Source organism: Electrophorus electricus, chromosome 7 (genome assembly GCF_013358815.1).
Source record: "Electrophorus electricus isolate fEleEle1 chromosome 7, fEleEle1.pri, whole genome shotgun sequence".
In the NCBI taxonomy this organism is placed as follows: domain Eukaryota; kingdom Metazoa; phylum Chordata; class Actinopteri; order Gymnotiformes; family Gymnotidae; genus Electrophorus; species Electrophorus electricus.
Genome location: NC_049541.1, coordinates 8,039,431 through 8,056,009, shown reverse-complemented (window position 1 = coordinate 8,056,009; position 16,579 = coordinate 8,039,431). Strand labels below are relative to the sequence as shown.

The 16,579-nt window shown below is 43.5% G+C and overlaps 1 protein-coding gene across 3 annotated transcripts in view; it reads right to left on the bottom strand.

The window, feature by feature from the left end:
* col11a1b (collagen, type XI, alpha 1b) overlaps positions 1 to 16,579 on the bottom strand; it is a 61,354-nt gene that overhangs the window by 24,919 nt on the left and 19,856 nt on the right. For all 3 annotated transcript variants that reach the window (XM_027031245.2, XM_035528311.1, XM_035528312.1), the window contains exons 9-37: positions 16,049 to 16,108; positions 15,459 to 15,500; positions 15,234 to 15,296; positions 13,229 to 13,303; positions 12,703 to 12,786; positions 12,347 to 12,403; positions 11,743 to 11,796; positions 10,450 to 10,503; positions 9,775 to 9,828; positions 9,626 to 9,679; positions 8,966 to 9,019; positions 8,760 to 8,804; positions 7,759 to 7,812; positions 7,622 to 7,666; positions 6,881 to 6,934; positions 6,405 to 6,449; positions 5,788 to 5,841; positions 5,523 to 5,567; positions 5,171 to 5,224; positions 5,034 to 5,078; positions 3,908 to 3,961; positions 3,430 to 3,537; positions 3,067 to 3,120; positions 1,655 to 1,708; positions 1,312 to 1,356; positions 1,172 to 1,225; positions 979 to 1,023; positions 576 to 629; positions 301 to 354 (exon numbers count right to left, since the gene is read on the bottom strand). In XM_027031245.2, coding sequence (XP_026887046.2) covers positions 301 to 354; positions 576 to 629; positions 979 to 1,023; positions 1,172 to 1,225; positions 1,312 to 1,356; positions 1,655 to 1,708; positions 3,067 to 3,120; positions 3,430 to 3,537; positions 3,908 to 3,961; positions 5,034 to 5,078; positions 5,171 to 5,224; positions 5,523 to 5,567; positions 5,788 to 5,841; positions 6,405 to 6,449; positions 6,881 to 6,934; positions 7,622 to 7,666; positions 7,759 to 7,812; positions 8,760 to 8,804; positions 8,966 to 9,019; positions 9,626 to 9,679; positions 9,775 to 9,828; positions 10,450 to 10,503; positions 11,743 to 11,796; positions 12,347 to 12,403; positions 12,703 to 12,786; positions 13,229 to 13,303; positions 15,234 to 15,296; positions 15,459 to 15,500; positions 16,049 to 16,108 — 1,614 coding nt within the window. The remainder of the gene's footprint in view (positions 1 to 300; positions 355 to 575; positions 630 to 978; positions 1,024 to 1,171; positions 1,226 to 1,311; positions 1,357 to 1,654; positions 1,709 to 3,066; positions 3,121 to 3,429; positions 3,538 to 3,907; positions 3,962 to 5,033; positions 5,079 to 5,170; positions 5,225 to 5,522; positions 5,568 to 5,787; positions 5,842 to 6,404; positions 6,450 to 6,880; positions 6,935 to 7,621; positions 7,667 to 7,758; positions 7,813 to 8,759; positions 8,805 to 8,965; positions 9,020 to 9,625; positions 9,680 to 9,774; positions 9,829 to 10,449; positions 10,504 to 11,742; positions 11,797 to 12,346; positions 12,404 to 12,702; positions 12,787 to 13,228; positions 13,304 to 15,233; positions 15,297 to 15,458; positions 15,501 to 16,048; positions 16,109 to 16,579) is intronic.

Below are 16,579 nucleotides of genomic sequence, written 5' to 3'. Positions count from 1 at the left end.
AATAATCTAAACATTAGTAAAAAAAAAAAATCACAGAGACATACAAAGACAATATTTAATTCATGAAAACCTGAGACTAAAAAACGTTGGATTTCCATAAAAGCAGAACAGCGGGACTCTGTTGTGCCCATATCTTGTCAGAACGTCACTCATGCTCCTTATTCTCACTATAGCCCAGAGCATAATGAGATGTTCTTTTTACCAGCAGGCAAAAGCTATCGCCACATGTGCATTCTCTGCAGGAGGTGCAGTCTTTCTGAACATAGGCTGGGAACACTGGCCCACTTAAGCAGTACTTACAGTCTCCCCTCGTTGTCCTGGGTGACCAGGCAAACCATCCTTTCCAGGGGGGCCCTGCAGAGAGACGCCAGCAGTCAGTTGACAACTACCACAGTGCATTCCTCATCAGTTTGAAGTTGTGTTCATGCAGCTACTCATGATGTGAGACCACTTAGGTAGGTTTTTTAAAAATAGTAAAGTTTTAGGGTATGTTTAAAGGAGCATAGTCCTAAAAGAGCAGGTTCAACCAGGAAAACCTAAATGAAAACAAAAAGCAAAACAAGAAAATTACTTACAGGTGGGCCCTTAGGCCCTGGCATTCCAACAGGCCCCTGTGGCCCTTGAGGCCCCTATGCCAAAAAAAACCAAAACAAAACAAAAAAAAACATGTCAGGTATTTTTGTCTTGATCAAAATAAAAAAAATCAAAATTTATTTATATGGCATTTTTTACAATAGATGTCACAAGGCAGCTTTACAAATGTCCAAGTCCAAGAACCCAATGAGCAAGCCAAGGGTGACAGTGGCAAGGAAAATCTCCCTAGATCATGCGGAAGAAATCTTGACAGGAACCAAGACTTAAAGGGGGGGGGCATCCTCCTCTGGTCTTCATAAGCTTGGGGCCCCTGCATAAGCAGCCTTAAACAAACAAACAAACAAACAAACAAACAAAAAACACAGAAATTCTAGAACCACTCACTCTTTCTCCAGGACCACCTGGAGGTCCATCATTCCCTGAAGTGCCCTTTAAAATGGAGAAGGCAGTAGTTAGAAACTCTCTGGAGAGCAAGCATGTGAGAAAGGTGGAGAAATTAATTTGAAACGTTTATCAGTCCTGAACATTCAGAATGAGCAGCTGTTACAGAACCCTGACAGGACATTCAATGCCACACCTTTGGCCCTGGTTTTCCCGTTGGGCCCCTGGCTCCTCTACCTCCACGAGGACCCTGAGAACACAGATGTTCAGTATTAACTATCATCTGCACTGATAATTTGGTGTTTTATCCTTTTTAAATTGCTAATTTCTCAGTACCGTCGGGCCACGTTGCCCTCTTGGACCTGCTTTACCAGCAGTACCCTATGCAAACAAAGAGGAACATAATTAGGGAAATGCTGAAAACAACCTTGGGGACACTGATTTCTGTAAGAGGATTTGCATTGCTTTAAAATCTATAACTGGTATCTTCATTATTGCATGAGACAATATTGCATTCACTTTGCACCATTTCTCCCTGCCCTTCACTCAGCAGGGGTTCTTTGTGAACAGACATTGACAGATATTACCACAGAGATTCCTTGGTCATGCTCATGACATTCTAGACTCTTCTGTCTTATCATTTTTGGCCTTTTGTGCTTTTGTTTTCAAGTTAGCTTACCCGTGTTCCCTTCTCTCCGTTGGCTCCAGGAAAGCCAGGGAATCCAGTGGAGCCCTATAGAGAAGAAAGTTGGTCAGCTACACATGACCTGATGCAAAGAACGCAGGTAGTCGACAAAATGGTATGAATACAGGGAGGGGGGGGTGCCAGTGCCGTCAGTGCGGTATGGTGGAGACCGAATTTGAGCTCCTCAGGCGGAGAGCCAACAAAGGATGGGAGCTATGCGGATTAGCACAAGGACAGAACATGAAAAACTGAAGGTCAAACTAGCCTGGCAGCACAAGCCCGAGCAATCCGATCTCGCAGTGACCGCACACAAGCAATTTATGGCTTGGGTTTGGCTGGCCACCTAAGATAATGGGTTCAGACAAAGAGCTAGTAATTAAAATATGTTCATGCAAAAGGGAAAGCCTCCCATGGGGCTTAAGCAGACCAGTGAAATGCAGGGAGCTCTGAGTCTCACCTGGGTGCAGGAGAGGCTCATGGGAAAGGAAGTGGTTAAAAGGCAGGATAGTGGGAGGTTAACCAAGTTAATCCAGTGATGCAACCTCTGTCCCCTTCCTACTTCTAAACTATGAATGAGAATATGATCTTAATTTTCCTGCATGGTTTCCTCTAGCTTCAGTCTTAATGAAAAAAAACAACAACTGGAAAATTAATTGGTAGAGCATGTAATCGATAATGTAAGAGCAATATTATTGCATTATGTTCTATGAACTAAAAGATTTGCTCAGTAGAAAGCACACGGACACACCCAACACTTGAGTAGCCAATTTAGGGAAACAGCAAAAGGGAGAAACCAAGATTTCAAAGAGCTCCACAAAAAGAAAAAATGCGGTCACTGCCTTAGAAACAAACAAACTAAACAACAGGATGCTATGACTCACACTATTGCTACAGAACTAATTCTTTGAATTCAGTTGGGCCCAAACTTTGTGTTGGACACAAATTTATTGTTGGCATGGTTTCCACAAGCTAAGCCAGCAGAGCGGAGTGGTAGAGACAGCCTTTTTTCCTTGTGGTGTGCTTTGTTCACGAGCCTTCACTTATGACAAACTGAACATTGGAAAGATATAGAGCAGCTCGTCATGTGGTACAAGAGATAAGGTGGCCAGCGCAATGGAAAATGGCTTCTCCGATTTACAGTGTTAGCATAAAGGCAGAGCATGTCATAGAAGATTGAAAAAGAAACACTGAGTTTTATTTTTTTTAAGACTCAAGTGATTATGAATATGGTGGACTTGTTTATCTGTTTACCTGTTGTTTGTATATACTTGATGTCTGATCAGAACATGAGATCGTGCTGTTTATTGGGGGAAATTGTATCGTCCACTGAGGGTAGTGTCTTTGTGAAAGCAGAAAGTCTTCTCATCGAGTGACAAAGAATGGATGTTGCCTCAGTGATGTCATACCTTAGGACCCAGCCGTCCTGGATAGCCAGGTAATCCAGGAACACCAAGTTTCCCCTACAGGAAAAACAACAAGATACAGTGAACGCACAAAATTAACCCAGGATACATGTTTACTATACATACAATGGGTCTTAAAATCTGAAAGCTTCATGTGAACAGCTTATGCAGCCATCTTGTTTGACAAATTTCAGAGAATTTCAATAGAATTGATATTGTTTATCACATTAAACGTCTGGCTAATGAGTCATTGATTTTTCTCTATATTTGGTCACGTTCGATTAACTTGGTAAGTAACTGTACAGAATGCGTTGTCCAAAACCAGCATTTATTCCAAGATGTGTGTGAGGAGGGGGATGGCCTAACCTTCTCTCCAGCGAGGCCCACTGGGCCAGTCTCTCCAGAGGGACCCGACTTTCCTTTTGGCCCCTCAGGGCCGTCCTCTCCTCTGGGGCCGATCACACCAAGCTCCCCCTAAATTCCACCAAAAATATTATGAAACCTCCCAACAATATACTAGCAACATGACTTAACACATTCTCTTTCCCATATCTACTTGAGTCCAGCAGTCTGAAGACTGATTGCACTAAGCAGTCTTTGACTGGCTTTTGTGCTATATTTCAAAAAGCAAGTTAAAACCTGTTTACAGAGACATGTTAAAATGATTCCAGAGTGGACTCAAATGTATTTTCTGACATACAGCACAAACACATTTGAAGTGCTATATGATGAAAACCTTTCTAAAAGATGGTCTAGGCTAATTATATATATATATATATATATATATATATATATATATATATATATATATATATATATATATAATTAGTAAAAAAGCACTCACCTTGTCTCCCTTGAGGCCCATATCACCTTTGAAGCCTGGGAAACCATCCTCACCCTGGACATAACAAGATTTTGGTAATTTCTTAAGAAAAATAACTTTTTATAGTTCAATTAATCCCTTTCCGAATGATCAGCCTAGGAACAGAAGGACACAGAAGGACAAGTACTAACAAAGCAGGATAAAGAAGCAATTCTCTGTCAGAGGCTCTTCTGATTTAAACAAAAAATATCATCAGTCATTTAAAGTAGTGTCTGGAAAAATAGTCATATGGTTATCATAACATTTTGTTTCATTCCACCCATTAAGTTTGCCATTTATGAGTGAAACTGACCAGCAGTCATATCAGATGGTTCTTCAGGCAGCCAAAACACATACAGCATACTGGATAAATGCTGACATCTTGTGGTCAAAAAGTAGATTACTGGTACAATGTGAGGTCTATAATGTGTGCCTACAAAGTGATAAACTCACTATCCATAATTTAATTTACAATTATTTTCTACTTCTGATTTATACCTTACATTATCCATTTTCAAATACAATAGCTCTCGCAAGGTTTGAATTTGGAAACTCTCTAGTTGATGGAAACAGTGGCATCTGGTGGTCATTGTAGAAGATACAGTCTGAAACTGCTTAACTGACCTGCTAGTTTGAAATAGTACTAGTCTACTGCTCTGGTTAATCTTGGGTTGTGTGTTATTTGGAGAGCTATCTTACTTAACTCAACAGCTCTACAGACAGTGTGAGGAACTGAAAAGCTGGCTCTTTGGTAATGGTTTCATAAGATCAAAACCAAATCTGTTTCTTCTACTCTTTTGTTCATCAAAGTCTTAGGCTCAACCTTTAACTTATCTGTCTGAAATCAGTTTCCATGGTGCTGACTCAAAGCGAGGGGCATAGGGGTAGACATGGCAGTTAGATGCACACACACAAACACGGCAACTCATTCCACCAGAATGCCTCACGGCCCATTTCCTTCCAGCCAACCAGAACCATTCCAGGACTGATAGCCATCGGCAGGCATCCATGCTCTCACAGGCACACAGCTTCCATGACCTGCCCCTCCCAGCCCCACAACTTCCAGTCTCCATCCAATCAGAGGCAGGGAAGCCAAAACAGGACTTGCCTTCTCTCCCTTGTTTCCTTTCAGGCCGCGGACACCCTCGGCACCCTGAATGGTGCACAGAGAAATAGACAATGGGCAGAAGTTCCGGTGGGCAGAGTTACATTTCATGGTCAAGATTCAAAGACACAAAAGCTTACCTTCACTCCTCGTGGGCCAGGGTAACCAATAGAACCCTGAGGTCCTGGATGACCCTACAAAAAGATATATAAAACCATTATAAAGATATTAAAAAGCAGTGCACTATTGTTTAAATGTAAGTTATAATGACAAATATTAATACACCTTTAATGCATGCCATCAAAACCGACCAAAAGAACAAATAATAATAATTTCAAACATCTTTGGTTGTGTTTGACTTATTACAGATAATCCCATCACACTTGTTCTGGATCTTTCTTGAAAGCTCAAACAACCTCAAATGCCTGGGCCTTTCTGTCTCATAGATTTCACATCAGTTTCTGAAAGGAACAAAGAGGAAAAGCCACTCACTGCGGCTCCTTTCTCTCCAGGAGGGCCCTCTTTCCCAGGATGACCCTGTGGGGGATTGGAAAGCCAATTAAATGAAAACAGTCAACAACAACACATTCATCATCATCACCATGACTCCAAAAGGTCATGTGTCAGGTATTTTAAAAGGTTTGTGGTTTTTGCCCTGCAAAGGCAAATCCTGTGACATTGACTGACAAGTGTTGAGTGCTACACTGTTACTGATGGCTCAAGGTTCCTTCATTTGGCAATGACAGAGAGGACTCACTGGAGGACCATCAGCTCCTCCTAAACCAGCCAGCCCTTGTTTTCCAGACGGCCCCTATAGAGGAAGAGCACATGTCAGGGAGGGAACCGAGAAAGAGGGAAGGAGAAAATAGTTGCACAATTAGCATAGTGACAGACGTGGTCCCGCCTGCAATCTGACTCAACAGTGACATGTTTTTAGAAGGCTTGTCACTGTATTATCATTTCATTACGGTTTCCTGTGGCCATTGCAGTAGAGAACTAATGACATGGTGTGTCTGAAAGCACTCCACCAGATTTGGGGTCACATTTCAAATTAATGGACTTCCAGTTCTGGCTTCTTTCCAAAAGATCTGACAAACTGCTAGTGTGAGACTAGTCAATTTGAATTTCACTATATGTAACTATGGCCGGTGTGTGTGTGTGTGTGTGTGTGTGTGTGTGTGTGTGTGTGTGTGTGCGCGTGCACGCGTGTGTGGTTTTACTTTAGTCAGCAGCAATCTGCTCACAACCTACAGCTTGGAAACCAATGGGTCTGCTGAATCGTTTATGGAGGTTAGGGCAGAAAAATCCTTCTGTAATAACAAGGAGGGAGGCTGGCAGGCCTCTGGCTCTCTCGCTCATAATACACACACTTACTTTTTCTCCAGGAGGACCAATTGGGCCTTGAGGACCCAGCAAACCCTGCAAAACATTTAATAAGACCAATGAGAGGAGGGGATGAGATCCAACCAGATGGTTTATGCTAGAAAAACGTAATAAATAAGATGCAGGATATACATTTATATACATCATTGTAGGTGTTTGTGTAAAGAGATACACAATACACGACAGGCCTGAAGAGTCAGTTGGAGAAGGAAAGGTTTTGAACCCCCCGCCAGTAGCAGTGTAGCTGGACATCTTAATCACGATCAACAGGAAAATGACAGAAAACCGAAAGGGCCGGCGGGGCTAGACTGATGACTTAAACGGGAGCGCGGGGAAGCTCCCTGCACACCGTCTGGGAGACAGAGGAAGAAAAACAAACAAACACAAAGGCCTGGAGAAGAGGGAGGCAAGGCAGAGGTGAAAGGCTGAAGAAAGAGGGCGGAACCCATAGCTCTGTCAGACCATACCTGCGGGCCAGGGTTGCCCTGCTGGCCAGGAGGTCCTGGTTCACCTTGCGGCCCCTGGATTTAAAGAAGAAAGCAAGAGAGAAACTAGTTGGATCATGGCCATGGTCATAGGCTTTAGAGTGGCTGCATTTCAAACGGTAGGATGAGGGAGCTTCGAAAAGTGGACACCCGGTGCTTGTAATAAAGCAAACAAGCAGACAGTTCTGGATTACGAGTTCTGTTTTTCATTTGGGCTTCATATTGTACTGCTTAACGTAACCTAACCTAAGTCTAATCTTCTAATTTCTCTGGTAAGGGAAAATGACATGTCAGTTATAGATGTGTAACTTACAAGCTCAAAAATGAAAAACACACACTGGCTATAGCTGGGGAGAAGGAGCTGTAATTGAAGCGACACAAAGCCACCGATGCTCTATACTAGGCAGTTTCCTGCTTCCAAAATGCTATGCATTTTTCTTGTTGTTGTATTTCTAGGTCAGAGGTCAATGTCTCTAGGCTTGTCCTGAGTTATTTCCACTGTCAGACTGACTGCAACCATCCTATTGAATGACTTCATTTAGCCATGACCTTTAGCCTGGCCAGCTGTCAAATTTTAGCAAGGTCTGAAGTTCTTAGTGAAAACCAATCAGGACTCCTGCAGGGAGCTCTCCACTGGTTTTGAGGGTTACAGATATAAATGGCGGCTCTTTGTGTTTAAGAATCTAGTCTGAAAGAACAAAGTCTGGGAGGGGAGAGTCCTACCATGTTTCCTTTAGGACCAGCAGGGCCATCCAGTCCAGATAGCCCCTGTGCATGCGCAAGAGAAATAGATGTCAAGGTTTTTATATGGTCTCTGAGAAGAAACTACACAAATTCTGAGAGATCAGCATGACACGTACGCGCTGTCCAGGGGCTCCTGGGGATCCACGGGGCCCAAGCAGCCCTCTGGGACCCTGAGTAACAAAACAGACGCACATTAACAGACATTCAAACACATGATCACACGGACAAATGGACACAGACGGCTACACAGAAGGACGGACACGGAACCAAGGGAGAGAAAACAGGACCTATTTCAAAGTGACTGGACTGAACTGATAAAGCCACACACTTGGTCTCCTGGAACAGATGGGTGGATGGATAGGTAGATAGATGGATGGTTGGGTGGATGGATAGGTGGATGATTAATTGATCAAACTCACATGCTTCATTCCTCCATATGCTGGTGTTTGTGCAAGGTGGAGAGTGCCTGTTATTCAGTGAGATTTCCCTCAGGGCTTCCGTGTCTGCACATGCTCTTTCTCACAAAGGAGACTTTCCAACCCATTAAAATCAGACCACTTTGCACTTCATTGGATGAGATTCCATGTTCAGATGTTTTAGTCCTGGCACTTCTCTGAGGTATAACCATGCCCCGTGGCAAGATTCAAGATGCTAACAGGACAAATATGTAAACTAAAAATAATGGGCCAATTGTTGATTTCTTTCATGGCTGCTCGAGGTATGTTACAGGTATGTCACACCACCACGACTAACGCATCTCTCACTGCACTGCTGATCAGCTTATTACTCAAAGGGTGAAAGTGAAATGTGTAAAAACCTTATTGTGCAATGAAAGAGAGACACAAGTGTGTGTGTGTGTTTGTGAGAGAGAGAGAGAGAGAGAGAGAGAGAGAGAGAGAGAGAGAGAGAGAGAGAGAGAGAGAGAGAGCCATTAACACAGCTATTGGTTTGCTGAAGGCAATGAAGAGACATTCATCTTTAAATATGCACAGAGCTAATGGATGCCATGGACTGCAGGTCTCATTTAAGAGGCAGGCTGCTAACAGCCCCAGGGTGGCTGAATCTGCCTCTACTGCACCGCTGGAGCTGTTTACTGAGTGGAGAGAAAGATGCTTACACTATCTCCTGGAAGTCCCCTTAGTCCGATCTCGCCGTCCTCGCCCTGTAAGCAATGACATGCAGTGAGAGTGCTGCCCACTAAGACTCAAACACACACACACACACACACACACACACACACAAAAACCAAAAACACAGAAATGCATATACAGTTGTGCACATACATGCACAAAAACACACACCCATACACAAAGAACCACTCACTCTTGGTCCGTCCTCTCCCGGTGCCCCTGGTGGACCGATGGGCCCTTGTTCTCCCTGCCGAGCAACGACACAAAAAAAGGGGAGAAAATGACTGGTACGATGGAGGTGTGGAAGGCGTGGAAGTTATTATTATGGTCCCTGCCTACCCTGGCAAGGCTCGTATTGTTAAGGCCCTGCACTGCTATTTATAAGGCAGCTCTATAGCAGATGGGGACTCCTCTCTGTAATTACACTGGCGAGGGTTAGGAAACTGGAAATATGCTCTGGCCTCTGTGATCTTGGCCCTGCTCAGTCGAGGCAGGCTGTCCCACCGCCACCCCCCATGGTGCCCACATTGGGCGGGGGCATGGGCTATATTGGTCCCGGGGGGGCTTGGGCAACCGCTGATGTGCTACATGAAAGGCACTGCGGTCAAAAGTGGTCCTAGGCTGTGATGAAGACTTGGGGATGAACATTAAAAGTTGGGTGTTGGTCAAGAAGGAAGCTCAGTAACAGCACCACTGTCATATTAAAGGAAGCTTGTTTACACTCTCAAAATAATGGTGAAGGTTGGCTCCTAGTGCTCAGAGCACCCCATTTCACCACAGCACTCACAGGTATCATTTTGAAGCAAAGCACTCAGTTACACTTATGACATTTTCTGTTTATTGTACCACTTACCCTATGTCCCTTCTCACCAGGTAGACCAGGGAGCCCATCAAACCCTCGGTCACCCTGTCAGACCATGAAAACAACAATAATGTAAGGAACAGGAACCCATGTCAGTTCTGGCTACACGTGAAGGCCAATACATGAGTATGTGAGCCTACCTTGGCACCTGCCTCGCCAGGCATTCCTCTGGCACCGTCAGCTCCGGGACGGCCCTGCAGAAACATCCCCACCCTGGTGTCATGTGCTTCCAGGAGGCCTAATCTGCTTCACATATGTTTCTGAACAACTGCAAACGTCTGTGGGTACTCTGAGGTTCTTTAAGGTAGGCATTGGTAGCCTGGAGAGAATGTGTTGAGTCTAGGAGGCTTGGGTGGAGTCTCAAAGTTTGAAAGTTTTTAGAGCATTTATAACACAACTGTGCATAAACTTAATCAAGTGAAGGGTTTCCACAGCTATGTCTGATACTCGATATAATATCCTGGATATGTCCAACTGACAAAAAAAGGCTAGATGCAAGCAATGCCCGAGTAATATGATTTAAAATTCCTGAAAACGAAAGCGAAATGTTAGGATGTTTTAGTCTCAGTGTTTCTGGCAATGTAACTGTATCCAGGCAATGTAACTGTATTTTAAGAGCATGTTCTCAACAAGGTGCCCACTGGGCCAAGTGCTCTCTTCTGTATATCTATTTAAGTTCTCTCTTTGTCCCTGGATAAAGCATAGCTGGGATAAACCACTGTAACCCGCCACCAGTCACAGTGCCAAAGTGGACATGTAACAGAGCTCAGTTGAACTGGAGCGCACAGCATGACATGGGGTTACCACATGCTTACCCTCTTTCCAGATTTGCCAGGTGGCCCTGTGGGGCCCTGTAGGCCTCTTGGGCCCTTAAAAAACACAAACATCATGCATTAGTAAGGGCTACCTTTGTCACAAAGTTTTGCAGTATTGATAAGCCAAAAACATGTTGGAAAAGCTTGGAAGGACAACAGGTGGAAAGAATTACAAATCAGATATTAAATAATAGCCATGTGATTTTACTTGTACACAAAGACTTTTTCAAGTCATTCAATCAGGTTTTGGGTCACAAAGTACAGAATATCACCTTTTCTATCATCTGGGAATTTAATTTAATAAGGTCTGGGTATTTCATCAGGGGTGTTTATTTTATCATTTTGATAGAACATTTTTTAAGTGAACATAATACTGGGCGGAAGAATTTAAGCAAAAGCAATATAAAAGAGGCCTTGGTAATTTAATCCTGCAATATACTGACATCACCATGTTTTTGCTGTGAAGCATCTCAGGGTGTGAAGCAAGAGAGGAATGCAAAGAAACTGAACTGAGTAGGAACCACAAAATCAAACAATTTGTTCTTTGACTAAAAGCACACAAACAAACACACAAACAAAACAAATAAAAATCACTGATGTACCTAATGATTTTCAATGAGCTTGTTTGATGGGGAAAACAACTATGGCTGAAGTCAGAAACCATCACCACAGTTGTAAAGAAAAAAACTAAAACAAACAAATTTTACAGTGAAGCCCCACACAGACTATTGAGCAGACACTGATTCCAATAGATCTGAAAAGCAAAACTACAGCAAAAGAGCTTGAACTACAAGATGAAACTAGTGAGTATTGAAATTAGAAATGTCTGATGACATTACAGATAAAAAGTGAGGACGCAAAGCTCTGTAACAAAGTTATATGGCCAAATGGAAAAAGGGCTCTCAACACGATGGGGATCTTAAAATGAAGGAATGGCACACTATCTGTGAAACATGGTAGAAGTGGTGTCATCAAGGCTTATGTGTGTGTAAATTAGTCCCATTCATCTTTGTTGATTAACATAACTATAGGTGAAAGCAATTGTATGGCTGGTGCACAGATTGGTCAAAGTATCTATGGTAGGTGGGAAGATGATAGTTTTAACATAAAGTCATTTCTCAACACAAAAGTGCCATTATTCAAAAACAACAAAACACACATTCTCCAAAATACCCAAATAGTGATATCTCAGATATCTGCACCTTATATTTCACTGTTCAAATACTTATGGAAAGCTGCATATTCCATTAGTCAGACACCAACCAGAGTTTTAGATGGACAGGTTCAACTTACCGCAGGGCCAGAATCACCACTGTCACCTTTAAGACCAGGTGATCCAGGACTACCCTGTAACACACACACACACACACACACACACACACACACACACACACACACACACACACACACACACACACACACACATTTAGACTAACATGGATTTTCAAAAGTAAACACTTTATTCCTGGGTTTCTGTTTGGGCCACACCCCTGTCTACCACACCCACCCACTGCCTGAGTACTCATGAAATCTGACCACATTTCTGTAGGCACTTTTGGGGCTGGTTTCCCAGACAAGGATTAGGCCTAGTCTTAGTCTAAACTAAGGCATATGTTTTCACAAAAATCACAACCATATGAACATACTTTTTCTGGTATAACATATAGTATAACATATAGAGTGTGTGTTAAAAGCTTAGGGGCTTGAGTTCAAACCAGTCCCAAAGGAAGAGAGAAAAATAAAAATGACATTGATAAATACAATGTGTATGTGAGTCTCTCTGTGTGTATAAGAGTTTACAGAATAATTAAGACAGTTTATGAGAATCTAGAAGTACACATGCCATCCTCTGGATTTCCCATCAATATTGGTTTGATATTTGAGCCGAGACACTTACCACTGGACCGGCCCTTCCTGTCAATCCCATAGGACCAGGCGGACCTCTCATAGCAAGCTGTGGGAATACAGCAGTCAATCATAAACCTGCACAGGAATATGCCTATATCTGAGCATGAGAAACATGATTCTGTCATATTTTCCTCTACCTTCAGTGCATTGCTCTACAAGCTTGCCGTATGTGACACAGAACATTTCAAGACCTATGTATTATATACTAATTTGAAAAACAGCCAGAGCTTAATGTATTGGGTTGACCCACACAATATTAATCCATGAAGCATAACCTATAGTCACAAGGAAGCACCAATCAGAGCTATGTTGCTTATCCTGGCCTGTGCACTGAGGGCAACTTACCCTGGCCTGGGCAAGGATAGCCTGGGCCTGGGCCTCTTGGGCTGTCACCACGGGGCCTTTGGATGCCTCACCGCCTGCTCGGAACTATCAGCACAAACACCCAAACAAAAAAAAAGTCTTATTTTCAAATTAAACACTCCATACATACATTTAGCTAAAGACGTAATGGGTCCCTTTACCACACGATGGTTATATGGCCATTCCAGAACAGTGATTACCCTCGTCTGGATTGGCATGGAAGAGGATATAAATTTAGAGTCCTGCTTTCTAGTGTGGACCAACCGCTAACACCCACTGGGGCATTTACAATGGCAATGATCTTTGAGGTACTGGTTGTAGCTGCTGATCTAGGACCAGATCTAGGGTTTGGATCCAGAGTGAGATCTTGAAAGTACACAGGGTTTTGTTAAACAGGCAAACAAAACAAGAAACATACAAAGAAACAAATAGTCTGTGTGTTTGAGTGTTGGTTCAGATGAAGAGGAGGCTCAGACGATGCAGGATGGAGGGAGATGGAGCAGCTCACCGGCAGCATGATGACAGTGCCAGACGGCCCTGGAGCTCCATCAGCACCAGGCAGACCCGGGCGGCCAGCAGGACCCTAAGTCAGAATCAGAGAGAGAGAGAGAGGGGGAGATAAAAAAAATAGAGGGAGAGTAAGAGATTGAGAAAAGAAAGAGAGATTGAGAAGATGAAAGGGAAGGGACAGAGACAGAGAAAGAAAAAAAGAAAAAAAAGAACAGAAGGAAAAGTGGGAGAGTGTAGAAAAGGGGAGAGAGAGGGAAAGAGGAAAGGAGAAAAGAACGATAAACAGATAGAGGGAAGGATGGAGGGGCAGAGAAAGAGGTGGAAAGAGAAAATGATAGAAAGAGTGGGGAGAAAAATATGTCACAATATGTCACAATGCCACCAAATCTTTAATAAATCAAATTCTCAAGGGCTGTATAAACTGTAGACTGGACTAACAAGAAGATATGAGTGAATATCCCAGTGAAAAAAGATGTGATTAAATATCCCAGTTAAACCCTCATTCCATAATGTGCATTTATCGTGAAGAGCAATATGTAAAAGCTAATTTCCTTGGACCTCATCTTTATTTTCTAATGTTACATTTACTTTTATTTTACTTGGTACATTGCTTAGGGGTATTATGATCTGTGTTATTCAAGACTCTAATTTACTATGTATTTTGTATATTTCATTTCACAATGAAGGTGCTTTTTCCTAAAATATGGTACATATACTGTAGAGTAATTTCTTTAGAAAGCATCGTGCTCCTTTCTCAGATGGCATGCACAAAAGTATTCCCATATGAGTGTGTATGTGTGTGTGTGTGTATGTGTGTGTGTGTGTGTGTGTGTGTGTGTGTGTGTGTGTGTGTGTGTGTGTGTGTGTATACACCCAGAATTAGTGAAGTTCCAGTGAGCTCCAAACACACTGCCACCTAGCGCATACAGTATGTGTTCCAAAAACTCAGTAGGGTGTGTGAGTGTGAGTGTGTGTGAGTGGGTGCGCTGCAGGGGGATTCTCAGGTCAGGGGAAAAATGTCCATCATTAGTTCATATGTAACTGTCACCAGTAGAGTCTGGTTTTCTCTCTCTCTCTTGTTCTCTATATTTTTTTCTCTTGGGATCAAAGCAGAAGTACACGATCATTTCCCTTCTCAGACAAAAAGGCTTTTGTGCCGAAAGACAAGGGACAGCAGCAGTAGGCGTGCCATCCTTTCCCAGAATGCACTGGAAGGGGTTAAAGCGTGTGGGAGATGGAAAGGAGGGGAAGGAGTTCCACCATAGGGAGGAAAAAGCTCCTGCCCAGCATCTAGTGAAGGAGGGGGACAATTTTTCTCTACAACACAATCAGGTTTGGGGACCACAACAAGACAAAAAAAACAAACAGCAGTTGGGTGAAAACTGACACCTGCTTTCAGGATTGGCTCCCTCAAAACTGTGTGTGTGTGTGTGTGTGTGTGTGTGTGTGTGTGTGTGTGTGTGTGTGTGTGTGTGTGTGTGTGTGTGTGTGTGTGTGTGTGTGTGTGTGTGTGTGTGTGTGTGTGTGTGTGTTTTTGAAGAATAATGTAGACAGCACACAGAGAATTACTTATCAGAGCAGCCTGCTATACTGGCTTAATTAGAGTTGTAGTTTATGAGCAGATCCGGTTTCTGCATGGCCGCCCACGTTTTTCGGGTCCTCTCATCTGCTCTGTCCCAGTCTTCCTGCCGGCTGTCAGGTAAGAACCTTATATTTCTAAACGGCTTATATTTCCCCTGCACTGGTACTTTATTATACTGCAAACTGGCTAAAAGAAGCACCGTTTAGAACTCAGTTTACATATAGTGCTCCGAACCTCAGGAGGACTGTAAAGCCCCAAAACAGGCTCCTGTTACATGTAATCATCCTCTTTCACCCCTTTTTGGACCACAGGTTTTTTACCACCATGTTTGCCTGTGGGGTGGCAAAGGGTAATGGTGTTAGGCCAGTGCATGAACCAGCACAGATGGTGGACGGTTTAGAGAACAGGAGCATCAACTCACTCTGTTGCCTGGATCTCCACGAAGGCCTGGAGCACCCTGGACACCGGGAGATCCTGGAAGACCCTGAGGAAGAGACGCCGGGACAGTTCATAAACAAAATCACATACAGACGGACATGCATGCACTTCATTAGCTTTGGCAAGGTCACTTTCCTTTAACACATTTTCTTTTTCCTGGTAGCGCTCATCCATGTGTGGATGAGTGTGGGAATGAGTTCATACTCACGGCAGGACCTGGAGGTCCTTGGGGCCCCTCTATAAGCATCCCCTGCAAAAGAGTAGAAGCAGACTGAGAGTGAGGAGGGGGAAGTGGATAGATTAGCATTTAGCTCTGGCTTTAAATCTGAGCGAGAGCAGCAGGTTGGAAAATAAGGGGGGATGAGGGGGGGTGGAAGGCGAGAAGAATGCAAAGATGAAGCATAATTCGCCTGTGCATTTTCAGAAGGTGACTAAAAGCTGAGCCTGGCCCAGACTTGTACGCATACGAAGACCCACGTGGGTTTTTGGAGGAGCTGGCCAGAAGGTCACTGTAGCGTTCTTTCATGAATCTATCCCAAAGATCCACTTCCCCCCAGCTAGCAGCTCCTGCAATGCCAGCCATGTTCAAATCAAGCGGTGGGTACAGTTCTGGCTCCGCAGGCGGGACGAGAACATCCGCAAGCGAGACAGCCCGGAATATGAATGAATCGATGTTAACACGCCATGTTCTAGTGCACCGGGAAGGAAAAATCACGGCAAGCACATTATCAGTTGTGCCTCTAAATGCCTAAACAAAAGAAGTGTTAACAACGGAAAGAAGATGCAGATTTTTCTTACTGGCTCTATAACAGCAGGCTCTCCTTTCTCCCCCTTCTCACCACCATATCCACCCGCCACCTACAGTGACACAGGGAATGAGAAAGGCAGGTCAACAGGACGGGCATGACTCACTAGCCAGACCAAACAACTAATAAATAGCACATTAAAACACATTATAGTGCAAGCAGCTTGTGTTAGTCTGTGGTGCTAAATGGTCCAGATGTTCATCTCTTTAAACAAGGAGACTGTGTGTGTGTTTTTTTTCCTTTAAAGGAGTCTTTCCTGTGTGATTTTTTTGCTTTATCTGCTAATCAGTGTGTAACGATGCATCAGTGTCTCATTATGTCCAATTCTCTATCTGGTGAAAGGCCTCAGCTAAAAGGTTTACCATCTGAGCACATTCTGCATGAGAAACCAGGAGGAAGACAAACACAGCATGTGGTTTACTCACTTGAGACAATTCATACAGTGATTATGCATGGGGAGAGGCCAAGATATCTCTCCAATGTATGTGTCTTTTTTTTTTTTGTGTGTGTGTGTGTGTCTGTG